The following is a 17,956-nucleotide window of genomic DNA, read 5'->3' on the forward strand; positions in this document are numbered from 1 at the left end:
TGCCAGCTGCCAACCAGGGCATCCCTTCATTCCATGCTGCCCCCTGGTGGTTAATATATATATATTTCTTAACTTTTATCTCTGTGAACCATTTTGAGTTGAGTTTTATTTGTGTTGTGAGGTTGGAATCCAATTTCAATCTTTTGAATGTGGAAATCCAGTAGTCCCAGAATGTCCAGCTGAGGATTCCATTCAAATGACATTTTGAAAAGGGGACATTAGCCGAAACCAGTTTGGCTCAGCGGTAGAGCGTAGGTCTGTGGACTGAAAGGTCCCGGGTTTGATTCGGTCAAGGGCATGTACGTTGGTTGCAACCACATCCCCAGTGAGGGGTGTGCAGGAGGCAGCTGGTCGATGTTTCTCTCTCATCGACGTTTCTAGCTCTCTATCTCTCTCCCTTCCTCTCTGTAAAAAATCAATAAAATATATTTTTAAAAAAAAAAAAAGAAAAGAAAAGAAAAGAAAAGAAAAGAAAAGAAAAGAAAAGAAAAGAAAAGAAAAGAAAAGAAAAGAAAAGAGACATTATAGCAATGGAAAATGGAGCAGCGGTTGCCAGGAGTTAGGGAAAGTTTGGTCACAAAGGGGCAACAGTAGGGAATTTTGGTGGGTGATGGAACGGTTTTGTGTCCTGATTGTGGTAGTGGTTACATAAGTCCATGCCAGGTTAAAAATTCTGTGTGTGTGTGTGTGTGTGTGTGTGTGTGTGTGTGTTTCTGTTTTGGTTATGATGATGATTTCACAGGTATATATACATATACTAGAGGCCAGGTGCACAAAATTCATGCATGGGGGGAGGTGTCCCTCAGCACAGCCTCCACCCTCTCCAATCTGGGATCTCAGTGGGATCAAGCCTAAATGGGCAGTTGGACATCCCTCTCACAATTCAGGACTGCTGGCTCCCAACAGCTCACCTGCCTGCCTGCCTGATTGCCCCTAAGCACTTCTGCCTGTGAGCCTGATCACCCCCTAACCACTCCCATGCCAGCCTGATCAATGCCTAACTGCTCCCCTGCCAGCCCAATTTCCCCTAACTGCCCTCCTCTGTGGGCCCAGTCATGCCTAACTGCCCTCTCTTGCCAGCTTGGTTGCCCCTAACTGCCCCCCCTTGCTGGCCCGGTCACTCCTAATTTACCACCTTTGCCAGCCTGGTCAACCCTAACTGCCCTCCCCTGCTTGCCCAATTGTCCCTACCCTTTCTTGCCAGCCTGTTCATTCCTGACTTCCTTCCCATACAGGCCTTGTCAACCCTGAATGACCTCCCCTACAGGCCATCTTGTGTCCATATGGGAGCAGCCATCTTATGTGTTGGATTGATGGTCAATTTGCATATTAGGCTTTTATTATATAGGATGTCAAAATTCATCAAGTACTTAAAAAGGGTGAATATTACTCTGTGTAAATCATACTTCAATAACTTCAAGTAATTTTTTTAAAAGAAAGCCTCTCCAAACCACTCCAATTCATTAAAATAACTTCTATAGACAGTTCAGTATGTACCTGTCTGGGGCATGTAAGTATGTAATATAAAGGGATTTTCAATTGCATGAATGAGATCATTGTACAACAATATATATTATGCTTTATATTGCTTTTGTTACTTAAAAATCTTGGAGGTCTTATAAAATATACAGATAAATTCATGTATACACATAGTGGTTCTATATATAAAATGTTCATATATATTTTTAAATGGTTATGTCATAAGCCATTTTATGGATCATTTATTTTACCAGTCTCCCACTGTTGAATATTTAGGTTATTGTCAGATGTTCTGCTATTAACAAATTACAATCCTATAGTGAACAGCCCTGTACATACATCTTTTTATGAGTATATTTATAAGATAACTTTCTACAAGAAGGATTACTGAATCACAGAGTATATATATTGTAATTTGAATTTTTATAGCTACTGACAGATTGCTTTCTGTAGAAGCAACGTAGAACTTTTAGAATGCAACGTGGGTGCATTTTGGTGGTTCCATCCCGAATCCTTTAATTTCTCTCTTTCATAGGATCATGCAGATATTGAGTGGAAATTTGCAAGGACAAAGCTCTGGATGAGTTACTTTGATGAAGGTGGAACCTTGCCACCTCCTTTTAACATCATACCTAGTCCCAAGTCATTTCTATACCTTGGCAACTGGTTTAATAACACCTTCTGCCCAAAAAGAGACCCTGATGGTAGACGGAGAAGGCACAACTTGAGGAGCTTCACAGTAAGGCTTTTAAAAATTGTTTCTTTATAAACAAAACTGTGTCTTGTCTTTCCTCATTTGTGACATTCCCTATCTTAAACATCATAAAATCACTCCAAGCTAAAATGTTTGTGGGTTTGTCAGGCAGGAAATCCTTTCATTATCTAGTCCTAATATTTAGAAATATTTGGGTGGATGGGTTGCTGAGAGACTGCTGATGTAACTTCTTTGTCCATTTTTAATTATAGGAACGCCATGCTGACAGCCTGATACAGAATCAACATTATCAGGTAAAGCTTCCTCACAGAGACTAAGCAAATAGGTCTTGGTCAGTTGTGTGACCTTGGACAAGTTGCTTAACCTCACTGAGGCTCAGTTTTCTCATCTGTAAAATGGGGATGATAAAACTTTAACTCAGAGTTATTGTGATAATTGAGTAGTGAGTGAGTGTGTGTGTATGTGTGACACTGCATTAAGTGGTTGCTATCCATATTACCATTAGAATACAGAGAATAGTAACCATATCTGTGCCATTCTCAGAGAGATAAGTAAAAAGAGGCCATCCCTGTAAAGGAGAAGTGAAATTTGACTCTAAGAAAAATATCTTGAGCACTGGCAGGTGTGACTCAGTTGGTTGAGCATCATCTTGTTCACTGAAAGTTTGCTGGTTCAATTCATGGTCATGCTAAGGTTGTGGGCTGGATCCCCAGTAAGGGGTGTGCAGGAGGCAGCCAGTCAATGTCTTGCTGTCACATTGATGTTTCTCTCTCCCTCTCTTTAAAAATCAATCCAAAGAATTAAAATATCTTGATTGCGAAGTGAACATTAAAATCAGCAGACTCTGTGACTTTCTTAATTTTATAAAAGGAAGAAAAACTCATTTTATTAACTAGGAAGATTAAAGGTTAAGCCAGCCTGACTGGAAAGATACTGACTATGACCAGTAAATGATTATTCTGCTCTCATTCTATAAATGTAAATCCGTACTTACTCTATGTGTGGAAAATTTTCCTTTCAGGTTTATTTGATCTTGCTGGCCCACTCTGCCACCAGATTTGGACATATAATAATTCTTCATTTATCTAATGAAATTAACTGAGTTTTTGCAGAAGATTGCTGGATCCTGGGAGGATTTTCCACTGCTAAGATGATTTAAGCATATTTTATTTCCTGTGTATGTTTTTTTATTTTACTAAGAGCCCAAGAAGGAAATGCCTCTTCATGTGTGTGTTTTCCCCCCTTAATTCCAGGAAGTTATTAGGAATTTAGTCAAAAGATATGTGGCTGCTATGATACGAAATTCCAAAACAAATGAGGGACTAACAGAAGAAAATTTTAAGGTAATTTAACCATGAAGTGGTTTAATTTCTTATTTCATATTTCTTAAGCATCATTTAATCTTCACAGTGAAGTTTCTGGTGATGGAATTTCAACTGCCTGTAACACAGCACACAATCAGTTTTATGAACAAAATAATTTGTCCTATGCATTCTTTTCATATCCTGGGTATTTCTCAGTGTGGGAACTGAGTGCTTTAAATGATGTGACTAGAATGTGTGGTGATGGGCAAGTTACCAAAGGGAAGATGCCTGAAAATTTAAATGATCTGATTACTTTAAAAATATAAGGTAAAAATCAACAGAATATATTATTAAATCTAAGATTCAAGAAATCCTACCATTAAACATTAAAATTCTCTCAATACTAGCATAGCATCAAAAAGATATTTTCAACCAGGGCCAATTACGTTCCCCAGGACACATTTGACAATGTCTGGAGACATTTTTGGCTGTCACACTGGGATGTGTGTGCTATTGGCATCTTGTGGGTAGAGACTAGGGTTGCTACAAAACATCCTACAATTCATGGGATAGTCCCCACAACAAAGAATTATCCAGGTCAACATATCAAGTGGTTGAGAAACCCTATCCTAGAATATATGCATATTTTCTAAGGGATATAGGAAGGCCATTATCCTAATCCTCAGATATAACCCATCTATTGAGGGCATGCTATGTGCCAAGCACCCCACTAATATCTCAAGTAGAGTGGTGAGCAAGATATAACTATCCCCTATTTTTAAGAGGTGACATACAAATAATAATAGAGGCTGACAAATGAGCATTCTAACAGGATATACACGGTGCTGTAGAGACACAGAGGAAGGACTTGGGGAGTCAGGACAGGTTTGTAAGCTAAAGTTTGAAGAAGGAGCCAAATAAAGGAAAGTTGGGGGGAAAAGTATTTTAGACAAAGAACAGCCACAGGCCAAGGACCAGAGGCAAGAAAGAATATGTCCATACAGGTAGACAGTAAAGAAGAGCCTGGGGAAAGTAGGAAGAGATGAAACCAGAAAGATCAACAGATACCAGGCCTTGAAAAACTTTGTAGTCTGTGGAGTTTCTACTTTTTTCTAAGGTCAGTGACAAGATACCAAAGAGGTGTAGCATGACCAGATTTAAGCATTTAAAAGATGATTTTTTAAAGGAGCAATCTAGTAGTTGAGCAGCCAGTTAGAGAGAGAAGAAATTTGACAGGGACTTGAATGAATAGGGTCACCTCTTCCAAAATATTGTAGTAGCCTCATTACATGGCACATTTGACTTCCCTAGTTTTAAATCTTAGAGTCCTAAAAGTTTTTCCTCTTTAGGATCCCTTTTATACATAGATGCATATATCTATGAGAGCCAGTTCCCTATTCTAATTCCCAATTTTTAGTTAATGCTTTGGTCGGGATTAGTTTGTTGGGGTGCCATGATGCTGAGATTCTGAAATCAACTTTACCAATTGTCAATTTTTCCAATGGCCAGCCCTGCCCACAGATTTATTAATATATTTTTCTTGTGCTGAGATAATGTGAGGTTCTTCTGGTAGTTCATGAACTCTGTAATTTGTTATTAGGTAAAACCTGGAACATTGCAAAGAATACCCAATGTGCCTATTTTGCACTAAAGACCATGCTTCTTAACATGATGTGTTTTCTCTCTTGCCCTAGGAGTTAAAGCAGGACATCTCCAGCTTTCGATATGAAGTGCTTGACCTCTTAGGAAATAGAAAACACCCGAGGAGAAGCTTTTCAACCAGTAGCACTGACTTCTCTCAGAGGGATGATACTAATGATGGCAGTGGTGGGGCTCGGGCCAAATCCAAGAGTGTCTCTTTCAGTTTAGGCTGCAAAAAAAAGGCCTGCCACGGGCCACCTCTCATCAGAACCACACCAAGAGCCAGTGGTGCCAAAGGAAAGTCAAAAGCTGAGTCATCAAGCAAACGTTCCTTTATGGGTCCTTCTCTCAAGAAACTGGGTCTCCTCTTCTCCAAGTTTAATGGTCATATGTCTGAACCCAGTTCAGAGCCAATGTACACAATTTCTGATGGAATCGCTCAGCAGCACTATATGTGGCAAGACATCAGATATTCTCAGATGGAGAAAGGGAAAGCAGAGGCCTGTTCTCAGAGTGAAATTAACCTCAGTGAGGTAGAATCAGGCAAAGCCCAGGAAGCTGCTCAGAGCAGTGAATGTCCTCTAGTCTGTTCCAGCTCCCTTCACTGCGCATCCAGTATCTGCTCCTCAAATTCAAAACTTTTAGACTCCTCAGAGGATGTGTTTGAAACTTGGGGAGAGGCTTGTGATCTGCTCATGCACAAATGGGGTGATGGACAGGAAGAACAAGTTACAACTCGGCTCTAAATCAAACCCCTATTACTTGTTCTGGAACTCAGCCGAAAATTTGTAACATCCCTGCTCTCAGAGGTGACAGGATATAATCCCCTTACTGCCCCCACCCCCAGAAAGGAGAGTAAAACGCCTATTATTTTCATCATCTTATATAGCCACATTCTCCATTTTTTGTTCTTCTTGTTGATTATTATTATATTACTATGATTTGCCTTTGTATACCTATAAGTCTATTTCACAACCAATAGAAGGGGTGTGTGCCCCTAATCAGCAGAGGTGCAGTCAGGTGCTTAACCTTTTGGCTTTGCTTTTCTTATCCTTGCTTCCTTGAAGCTCCAGGTGCCACTTTGCTACTGTTGCTGCCGCACAGATTCCTGACCCTCTTCAGAATCTCACACCATTTCTCCACATGGCTGAAGGTTGTCCTCAGCCATCCCCACCAGCTATCAGCTAAGGCAAACAAACCTGCCTATATTTCTTACCCTTCAGTGCTCCATGCTGCCCATTTTGGTTCAATGAACAGCATCAAAGGGAGCCTGAACAATCAGCAAAAAATTGTCAGCTTGTGGTTCCTAGGTATAACTGGCATTCTTGTTGTTTCCACTTTTAAACACTACAACTTCTCCTTATCATGGGGACTGTTGAGGTTGTTTCCCCCCTTAAATATGTGCTAGTTTCCTAATGTGTACCAATGAATATCTATCACATAGTATATGTCATATTTAATAAGTTAGTGAATTCCTTTCTTGTGTTTGTGTATTTCAGTTAACTTACTACATTTTAAAATGTGACAGTACTAAGATTAATATTTAAAATGTGGACTATTTTTTAAAATGTCTACTGCACTATAACCAATAGTCACTACATCTCATATGTTAGCAAGAAAAAAATAATTAGCTGGTATATTTATAGGGTCCTATTTACTGTTGATAGTTTTAATCATCATTGCTATTGAAAAGCATTTATAAGATAAAGGACGAGATTTGAAAATATTTTTATCAGAAAAAAAAATGACATCTTGTTGAGGTGTCAAAATCTGAAAAGAGCCTCTTCATTTTAATTAATTCCTAATAAAAAACCAACAATTTTAGGTCTAGATAACCTGATTCTGGTTGCAGTTAGAATATTCACTGGGGGCATGGAATTGCATGTGTAAACTTATGTTAGATATCCTATTCTAATAAAAGAGTAATATGCAACTTAACCATTACTCTGCTACATCCACAAACCACACTCACAAGCCAATCAGGATTGAATATGCAAATAAACCCAACCAAGATGGCTATGGCCACAGAGAGCAGGAGGGAGGTTTGGGTTTTCCCAGCAATGGAAGAAGCCAAGCTTTCCATCTACCCTTGCCTGCCTAGGCCTCCACTCAAGGCTACAAAGTTTCAATAATAGATCCAAACAGAAATGGCGACAGCCACAGAGCTGGAAAGAGCAGGAGGCTAGGGTTGTTATGTTAGACTTGGGTTTCCCAGCAATGGAGGAAGCCAAGTTTTCCGAAGGCTCTGGCAGGCACAGGCCTCCACTCAAGGCTACAAACTTTCAATTATAGAAGGTAAATAAATTCTAATAGAAATGGCTGCCGCCATGGAGCAAGCAGAAGGCTTGTCTCCACTCCAGGCTACAAAGTTTCAATTGTAGAAGATAAATAAACCCCAGATACCAAGGCCTTTGCTTGGGTTGCCAGGGGACATGGCCAGCTCGCAAATCACCATAGGCACCTTGCCCAAGTTAACCCACAACCCAAGTGACCCCCCACCCTGATCTGGGACACCATTTAGGGAAAACCAGCAGGCTCCCACCCATGCACCAGGCCTCTATCCTAATAAAAGATAATATGCAGATTGACCATCACTCTAACACAAGATGGCTGCCCCCATGTAGTCAAAGATCCTGCCCCCATGTGGACACAAGAGGACCACCACAAGATGGCCAGCAAAGGAGGGTAGTTGGGAGGGATCAGGCCTGCAAAGGAGGGCAGTTGGGGGCAATCAAGCCTGAAGGGGAAGACAGTTGGGAGAACCAGGCAAGGGAGGGCAGTTAGAGGTAACCAGACCTGCAGGGGAGGGCAGTTAGGGGCAATCAGGCTGGCAGGGGAGCAGTTGGGCATCAATGAAGCTGGCAGGGGAGTGGTTAGGGGGTGATCAGGCTGGCAGGCAGAAGGAGTTGGGGGCAATCAGGAAGGCAGGCAGGAGAGCAGATGGGAGCCAGCAGTCCTGGATTGTGAGAGGAATGTCTGACTGCCCATTTAGGCCCAATCCCTGTGGAATCAGGTCTAACCAGTCAGTCAGACATCCCTCAAGGGGTCCCAGATTAGAGATGGTGCAGGCTGGGCTGAGGGACACCCCCCTTCCCATGCACGAATTTCGTGCACAGGGCCTCTAGTATAACATAATAACCCTAGTGATTTCATGGGACTATAAACATAGTCAAAATTCTGTCTTCAAAGAAAGCTGCATTTATCCATCCCAACAAATTTTTTCCCCTGATTTAAGAGGGCCTCGTCAGAATACAAAGGTGCAAATTTTAAAAATAAAGTCCATAATGCATATGGTCATCATGTTAGAGCCAATAACTGCCTAGACCTAACCTCTGAACAAAGATGGTTTTTTACCAACATTAGCATAAAAATATCCCCAAATTTAACCTGAACAGCCCTAGGTCTGGGTCCTAGAGATTAAATTAACAGTATATAGCTCAGAAAAGAAGAGAGTTAAGTGTAACAATGTTCTTGTAAATGTCAATAGCAATAGGAATCCAACTGAATTTCTGTGTATACTTTCTGGAATAACTAAGTGAAATGAATCATTTTCTTTTTTAATTTATTTAATTTAATTTTTTGAGTTTTTGTGGCTGACCACATAGAGTCCTACATACCTCTCCAGCACCACTCACCTGGTGAAGCTGCTATGGATGCCAGCTACTGTTTTTTTTCTACCTTCCTAAACAAATACAGCTAGTCTATAGAATCACTGCCCCATAATAAGAAGACAAGAATGAAGCATTTTCAAACAATGCAAATATGCCTCCAAAATAGCTTTTGACAGTGTACTTTCTGTTATTTGAATTAATTCCCATTTGGGAAGAGAAGATCCCAAAATAATTCCTTAATCATATCTGAAGTGAACTTTTACTCAAATCCACTTCTCTCCTGCTTCTCGAAGTGGGACTATCATAAGTGGCCTTGGCATCAATAACACGAAGGTTTCTTTTAAAAAAAGAAATATGTTTTTATTTATTTTAGAGAGAGGAAAAGGGAGAGATAGAAACATCGAGAGAAATATTATCAGCTGCCTCCTTAATGCCCTCCACTGAGGATTGAGCACACAACCTGGACATGTGCCCTGACCAGGAATCAAACAGGTGATTTTCTGTTTCAGAGGTTGATGCTCCACTGCTGAGCCACACAAGCCAGGCAGGAAGGTTTCTAACATTATAGAATCAACTGTTCCAATTATCAAATTTAGTTTGAATAATAAATAGAATCTGGGCTATATTCCTGACTCAATATATGGCCATATTCCATCAAAAGAAAAAGATATGTCTTTCTCATAAATGCTTGTATTTGAGATAACCCTTTTCTGGCAATTACTTTATCAGTTTGTCAAAAACAAGGGTAGCCAGAGATAGAGCCATGCTTCAAATTCTAGTCTTCTATTATGCTCTACAAGAGAATGTATACCGTATTTTTCGGACCATAAGACGCACTTTTTTCCCCCCAGAAGTGGGGGGAAAAAGTCCCTGCGTCTTACGGTCCAAATATAGCCTACACATATACTTTAAAAAAAAAAGTTTTTTTACTTGCCCGGCTCTGTGTGGTCTCTTTGTGCTTGCCCGGCTCTAAAATGGTTCTAAATGCTGCTGTTTACTTTACAGGGTTGATTACATGTGTTTATGACTGTGATGTTGGGTTTTAATGCACATAAAATATTTTAGGACACTATTTGTTTCAGAATCTTTTTTTCTTCATTTCCCTTCTCTAAAAACTAGTGCGTCTTATGGTCCGGAGCGTCTTATGGTCTGAAAAATACGGTATATAGATCATAGTAACCAATCTCCACTACTGAAAGAAACCAGTAAAAATATTTCATGGACAGTACATTCCTTTCTTTTCAGATCTTCTCAGAGTTATTATCTTTGGCACTTTGGCTTAAAACTTCACTGGCTATGTTTAGGCTTACCTCTGTTGGGGACTGAGGCCAGTTTGCTGTTAAAGCTAAACAGCTATTGCCCTAACTTCCATATTGGTGGCACCAATTGTTTTTACTAGCTCTAACTCAGTAGAAAGTAGGAAGAAAAAAGAGATTTGTGTTCACCTCTCCAACCTCTGGATCAGCTACTGTCAAGAAAGAGATTGCAAATTAAATGTTTAATTTAAATATGACTTCTGACCCTAGGAAGTTATCAACCAACATGAGAATAAGTTTAAAACCAAAATTTTAGAGCTAAAAGAGAACTTTAGATAAGATCTATTGCTTCTCTATTGCTTCTATTACAAATTCTTATTTTACAAATAGAAAAAGAAGCCTAGAGAAGGATAACTTGCTCAGGTCAAAGAGCAAGTAAATAAATTCATATCTTATAGATCATGGAAACAAGACATTTATCATTAAATAATACATAAATGTGAAAATGGAATGGCTAATATAGATATATTTTTGCCCATTTGTCCAAAACACTGTGAACTCCACAAATCTCAGACTGACATATTTAAACGTAAAGTTAAAAATATAGTTAGAAATCAAATATAATTATAAATGGTATAAAAATCATTTACTATTTGTCTATATCACAGTTCACCTCCATTACTATTGACTTTCTTATCACTTCTAGACAGATGTATTCATTTGTTTAATTACATTAAAATCTCCATGAAAATTAGTAAGGGTAATGCTAATATTCAATACAAAGAAAATGTCTGAATTATATTAGAAAACTAGAGGCCCAGTGCACAGAATTCATGCACTCAAGCGGGGGGGGGGGGGGGGGGGGCGGGGACCTTAAGCCTGGGAGACCTCGGGGGATGCCTGACTGCTGGCTTAGGCCGCTCCCTGAGAGTCAAACATCCTTAGTGCTGCCATGGAGGGAGGAGAGGCTCCAGCCACTGCTGCTACACTTGCCAGCTGTGAGCCCAGCTTCTAGCTACACTGATCACTGGCGGGGGGAGGAAGGGGGGAGAGGCAGCTCCTGTGTTGAGCGGGATTGGGCCGAAACCAGCTCTCCGACATCTCCTGAGGGGTCCCAAATTGTGAGAGGGCACAGGCCACGCCAAGGGATCCCACCAGTGCATGATTGGGGCCAAGGAACAATATAGGAGGTTGGCCAGCTGGAGAGGGATCACAGGAGGGCTCTAAGTTGTGTTCAGCTCATCTCACTCAGTCCTAATCAGCCAGTCCCCAGCAGCAAACTAACCTACTGGTTGGAGCATCTGCCCCCTGGTAGTCAGTGCATATCATAGCAACTGGTTGACTGGTTGACTATCTGCACCCTGGTGGTCAGTGCACATTATAGTGAGCAGTTGAGCAGCCTTAGCATATCATTAGCATATTACGCTTTGATTGGTTGAATGGATGATGGGACACTTAGCATATTAGGCTTTTATTATATAGGATGACCATTGTTGAAGTATCTTCCACTTCTAGCTTTAAGTCCAATGTAGTACAAAGACAGAGGAAAGATTCCAAATTCAAAATCATTATTTGGGGAAGATGCCACATTTTACAGTGATATAAATGCTTCAAGTTATACTTCTTTTCCAGTTCTTTCTGCTTCCCATAGTCATGTTTTTATTCTACTCTGACACAATGTAGGCTATTTCAGCTAAGTCCAAAATATCTAAACATCTATATGTAATTTGATTAAAGAACATAAAAAAGTCCTCTACCCTTTGAATGCATTAAGTAAGAAATACCTTTTCAATAAGAACTTTATAGTTCTTATGGTGTGAAACCTTCCCCTACAAATTTCATTAGGAATTTCAGTGAAATATATGAGTTGATACTTTGGCCAGAAAATATGCATAACCATTTGATGTTCATGTTACCTGTGGATGAGACTCAAGTGGTGTTTTGACTAAAAGTTTAAGTTGCCCAGACCTCCTTGGTTTGTTAAACCATCAGGTAAAAGGTACTTTAAATTAGGCAGACATTTTCTGTTTAAAAGTACATACGAAAAATTGATATTATGTTGGTAATCAAGTTTTCAAAACAATACTAATAAACACATTGCTTGTATAGACATAGACAATATAAGCTGATCATTTAAATAACCTCTTCATACCTACTTGTCAGCTCCCTCCAACCCTAACCCCTGCAGCTTTGCATCAAATCTATGGGCATTTTAGATTGTTTGGCTTGCTTTATCTAGATAATTGTTCCAAATATCTACTTCGTTGATATAGAACTAGCCAATGGGAACTGAGTACCCAATTCAAAATGAACAGTACTTTAGTACAATAATGTTATTTTTATTATATTTTCAATGACCCATTTTACCACTTTTCCAACAGATGTGGGTTTTGGCTTGCATTGCTTTCAGGGGGATGTTTGTAAAAGTGAGAATGTTGTCAGTGTATACACACATAGATGCTCGTGTGCTTCCACACATACACACATGCAATGAAATAATACCATTTGATTGTTCGGCCTTGGTTCTTCATCCCTTTTGGTAAAATTATGTGATCATTTTGAAAGTAGGGCAAGCAGGAATAACTTCAATTAAAAAAAAACTTTCTAAAAAGAAACTTCCTGAGATGTGGTAAGGAATTGCTAAAATGAACTGCCACCAAGGCATCTGCTGTAGAACAATTCTTAATATTAGAACTCTCACAATTTTCTAGTTTGAAGAAAAAAATAAAGCTTTTAGGTCAGAAGAAAAAAAAACTAACTTGTAAATATATACATTTTTGGTGAATTAAATCAGTCTGCATACTTCAGATGTACTGTACACTGAGATATTGCTATTCATATGCTGATATGTGGCCTAGGATTTCCATCAATATGCTGCAAGTTGATCTGGAGAAGGTGCTGGTAGGTAGTTTTGAGAGGTTTAATTTACAGGTTGGAATGTTTATTAAGAAAAAAAGGATCTAATTGCTGGAATGACACAGGCAGCAGTCAAGAGTGCGCTAGCATTTTAAAGCTCATTATTTGTTTTATTCCCATTCTACATTGTATTTGTATCTCATATGTACTTGTTAATTTATTGCATCTGAGTCATGGTCTTTCTTTTCCAAAGAGGTACATCAGTGTTTGTGGTACTTGAGAGACATGTACATAATAAGAATTATAATGTTTAAATATAAAATTAAGTGGAATGCCTTTATAAAAGCTAGTTTTCTTATCTGATGTGAAAAGTTGTGAAAGCTCTGTAGAAACTTCTTGTTACTACACAAATAAAAAGCAAATGATTTCTGTAGTTAACAGAAAGAGCCTACAACTTAAAAATAATTTTTTTAAATCCTCACCCAAGGATATTTTTCCATTGCCTTTAGCTAGAGTGGAAGGGAGGGTTGGGGGAAGAAAGAGAGGGAGAAATATTGATGTGAGAGATACATAGATTGGATGCCTCCCATCTGCACCCCTACCATGCTGGGGTTGAGCCTGTAACCTGCAACCAAGGTACATGTGCCCTTGACCAGGCCTATGCTCTAACCACTGAACAAACGGCAAGGATAAGAGCCTGCAACTTTTGATCATTGCAATCAAACTTCATAAGTCCATGATGGCAAGACACATGTGCCCTACCCTAATCTCTCACCCTAAAAAAGAAAAGCCTTCACAACTCCCAATGACTTGATAGAACCAAAAAGACTACATGAAAATGTACATAAGAAAGACTTGCAGTGTGAAGGCCATTGCCACCAATTTACAGCCCATTTGGTCCTTTGACTTTATCTATAAGCAGGTTTTAGCAGGGAAACATCACATCCTAGGAGTTGCATCTCAACATATGCACACATACTCTGTGGCACTTGAATGAGTAGGTGGAAATGTGCCTTTTATTTTAGCTGAAGGTGGCCAACCATTTACAAGAGCAGTTATGCTGGGCCTGGCCATTTTATGTTTTTCCCCACAAATGTCAACATATTCCCCAAATGCTCATTGCCATTAATTGCCTTCCAACCTAGGAACCTTCTTACAGTTTTCTGGTCTTATACAACCCTTAAAACTGACCCTTGAAAGACAGGACAAAGAGGCTTTAGATTTTTATGGAAGTGCTTGAGGTACTTAGATGGTGGTAGTATAGGAAAAGATGAAAAAGCATTCAAAGTAAGGATAAAAATGGATAAAGCACTTTAAGACATAAGGCTAAATCACTAGGTTGTCCAACTTTTTAGATGTCCATACTGAGATGGAGTTCCTCAATTTAAAAAAACAACATTATAATATTAATATCAACATTTTCTCCCTCAACAAAATCCAGAAGTGTAACAGTATATGAAAACTAGCTCTGAACAACATATAAATAATTTTTCACGGGTTAGGTCATATTCAGGTTGAATTACAATAGTAGCAAGTTCTCTCCTGTAATAACTGTATTTAAATTCAACACATTAGACCCACAATAAGATTACATTTTCAATATGATATCATTCATTGCCATTTATAAATATGTACAATTGACCAATTAGTGGAAGAATAGATTTCTCCAAATTTTATCTAAGAAATAAAATGAATTTGTCAAAACTCCACATGAAAAAAAAGGTAAAATATGGGGAGAGGGGTAGGGAAGAAAGCTAGATTCTGTATCTGGTGTCATATTTTAAACTCATGAATTTAGAATATGTAAAATGAAATTATGAAATTATGAGACTTGACATTTTCATAAACATACTAGAATTTAAGCTCCAAAATGAATGTTATTCTTCAAAGTAGTAAGCTGCATTCATATTTGAATGCTGCTGCCATTACTTCAACCATTGTGGACTTCTACTTTTGGAAGGATTTTCAAAATCCACAATATTATATTTTAATACCCTAAATGGTAGAAAAGCATGATCCTATAAGATTCAATCTTTACAAAAGTCAAAAGTAACTTTGGATCCATATTTGATGAGTGATCGCTGAGTTCTCCTTTTTTTAAATAAAAAATAAAGATTTTCAAGTGCTGTTATACAATAGGCACTTTAATAGGCACAATTATAAAATAATGAGACAGTATTTATGTAACTTGTAGTGACCAGAAGCTGCTCTTTGGAATATAGGTTTTTTCCATATCAACTTTATTGAAGAATAATTTGTCTACAATCACCTCCATCCATTTAAAGTGTACAATACAGTGAGTTTTTGCAGTTGTATGTACCCTGGAACTACCACCAAAATCAAGCTACATAATATTTTCACCATCCCCAAAACTTCTTGTTCTCTTTGCCATCTGGAATCTAGTTCCAAACATGTTTGTAACAGTGGCAGCCTAACTGGCATAAGTATATAGTTTCCCAAGGACACATTAAAAAACACCGTACTTAGGTATAGAACCTCCACTGATTTAGGAATAACCATAATGACCTAAGCCTTGAAAAATTTGTGTTTAAAAAGGTAAAACACATTCCAAGTTCCAATGTTGGACATAAACTCAGAATTGGCTTCTCGAACCTTATTTGATCCATAAAAAATGACATTTTATAATGCAGAGGTTTTGACAACTAGGCTATTAGCAGGAAGAAGGGACAGTGAAACCACAGAGGGAAGGCAGGGGAGTGTGGGTGGGTGGGGAGAGATCAACCAAAGAACTTGTATGCATATATGTATAGCCCATCGATGCGACAATATGGTGGTGAAGGCCTAGGACAGGGGATGGGCTAGAATAGATCATTGGGGGAAGAGGAGGACAAATGTAATACTTTCAACAATAAAGATTAAGTTACAAAAAAAGCTCCAGCCCTTGTAGAAAAATGGAGGAGAGGGTATTTTTAAAATTTTCATTTCAAGAAAAACTATTTTAAATATAATAATGTTACATGCAATAAACTTTAATATTTCAAGAAAAAACATATTAAATATGTTACATGCACTAAAAATTAATATCAATAAAATGATTTTAAATATGATAGTGTTACATGCAATAAACACCAATTATTCAAGAAAAATGATCTTACATATATTACATGCAATAAAAATTAATATTTCAAGAATAAAATTATTCTTTTAATAAAATTATTCTTAATAAAATTATAATATTACCAAAACTGTACTAACATGGTATGATTTCACAAAAGTTATAGCAAATATTAAAATTCTACAAATAACAGGATTACTTATATTCTAGCATATTCCCTCCCCCACTCTGGCTCTATTTTTATCAGTTTATGTTGTTTATTATATTCCACAAATGAGATCATAAGATATTTATCTTTCTCTGGCTGGCTTTTTTTGCTTAGAATGATACTTTTAAAGTCTATTTTGTCTGATATGAGTATTGCTACTCCAGCTTTTTTTTCTCCATTTGCTTGGAAAATTTTTTTCCATACCTTCACTTTCATCCTGTGTGTGTCTTTTGTTTTGAGGTGGGTCTCTTGTAGACAGCATATAGTTGGGCCACGTTTTCATATCCATTCAGATACTCTACACCTTTTGATTGGAGCATCTATCCATTTACATTTAGGGTTATTATTGAGAGGTACTTATTTTTATATATATATTATTGATTTTTTACAGATAGGAAGGGAGAGGGAGAGAGAGTTAGAAACGTCGATGAAAGAGAAACATCAACCAGCTGCCTCTTGCACACCCCCTACTGGGGATGTGCCCGCAACCAAGGTACATGCCCTTCACCGGAATTGAACCTGGGACCTTTCAGTCCACAGACTGACGCTCTACCACTGAGCCAAACCGGTTTCGGCGAGAGTTATTTATTTATAGCCATTTTAATTCTGTATGGCTAGGTTTCTCTGTTTCTTCTTTTCAGCAATCCCTTTAGCATTTCTTGAAATGCTGGCTTGATGGTGATGTACTCCTTTAGCCTTTTTTGTTCAGGAGGCTCTTTATTTGACCAGCTATTTTTAATAACTTTGCTGGATACAGTAATCTTGGTCTCAGATCCTTGCTTTCCATTATCTTGAGTACTTCATACCTATAGAGTTTCTGATGAGAAATCAGGTGTCAGCCTTATTATGGGAACTCCTTTGTAGGTAAGTTTTCTTTTCTCTTGCTGCTTTGATTCTTTAATTTTTGGCATTTTAATTATGATATGTCTGGGCATGAGTCTGATTTGGGTTCTCTGTGCCTCCTGAACTTGTGTGACTTTTTCCTTTACCAAATTAGAGAACTCTTCTACCATTATTTCTTCAAGCACCTTCTCTGTTCCTTTCTCATTTTCCTGGCATACCTACTATTCTAATATTGTTATCTTTCACATTGTCCCACAACTCCCTTAAGCTGTTATCATATTTTTTTGTTTTTATTTCTTTTTGGTTCCCTAATTGAGTGGTATTTTCAACTGTCTTCTAATTCACTGATTCGATCCTCAGCTTCCTCTAATCTGCTGTGTATTCCTTCCAATGTGTTCTTTGTGTTATGTCATTCTTTATCTCAGACTGCTTTTTTTTCATAGTATATCTTTTCTTATACTGTTGAGCATTTTTAACACTGTTACTCAGAACTCTGTTTCAGTTAAATTTATTATCTCTGCTTCATTTCTCTCTTCTGGAAAATTTGCTAGTTCTTTCACTTGGGGGTTGTTTCCTCATTTTGGTTGTCTGTTTTGGTTTGTGACTATGTATTAGGTAGATCCTCTTCACCTCTCAATCTCTTGTGCAGGACAGAGTTAAAGGCTATTTCTAATTGGATATTGCAAAGACTCAAAGACTCCAGAGACCTCCGCTTCTACAGACTACTAGGATTTCAACTTGAATTGCTCCCAGGCAATCATCTTCAGGTGTGGCAAGAATTTTTTCAGCAGGGTGGAGCAGTTGCTTCTGCCTGGAGGATAATTGTTACTATTAATCTCATATATGGCCTCAAGGCAAGGTGTTTTCTTTTCTTTTTAAAAAAATATATTTTATTTTTTTTTTACACCAAGGAAGGGAGAGAAAGAAGGACAGAGAGCTAGAAACATCAATGAGAGAGAAACATTGA

The 17,956-nt window shown here is 38.3% G+C and overlaps 1 protein-coding gene across 1 annotated transcript in view; it reads left to right on the forward strand.

The window, feature by feature from the left end:
- The window catches only part of TRPC5 (transient receptor potential cation channel subfamily C member 5), a 352,280-nt gene extending 345,462 nt beyond the window's left edge, over nt 1-6,818 (forward strand). Inside the window, exons 8-11 of the mRNA XM_036454471.2 lie at nt 2,015-2,218; nt 2,446-2,487; nt 3,448-3,537; nt 5,193-6,818. Of these exons, the coding sequence (XP_036310364.1) occupies nt 2,015-2,218; nt 2,446-2,487; nt 3,448-3,537; nt 5,193-5,885 (1,029 nt within the window). The 3' untranslated portion in view covers nt 5,886-6,818. The remainder of the gene's footprint in view (nt 1-2,014; nt 2,219-2,445; nt 2,488-3,447; nt 3,538-5,192) is intronic.
- Nucleotides 6,819-17,956: the final 11,138 nt, after the last annotated feature.

This window comes from Pipistrellus kuhlii, unplaced genomic scaffold (genome assembly GCF_014108245.1).
Source record: "Pipistrellus kuhlii isolate mPipKuh1 unplaced genomic scaffold, mPipKuh1.p scaffold_m20_p_29, whole genome shotgun sequence".
NCBI classification, from domain to species: Eukaryota; Metazoa; Chordata; class Mammalia; order Chiroptera; family Vespertilionidae; genus Pipistrellus; species Pipistrellus kuhlii.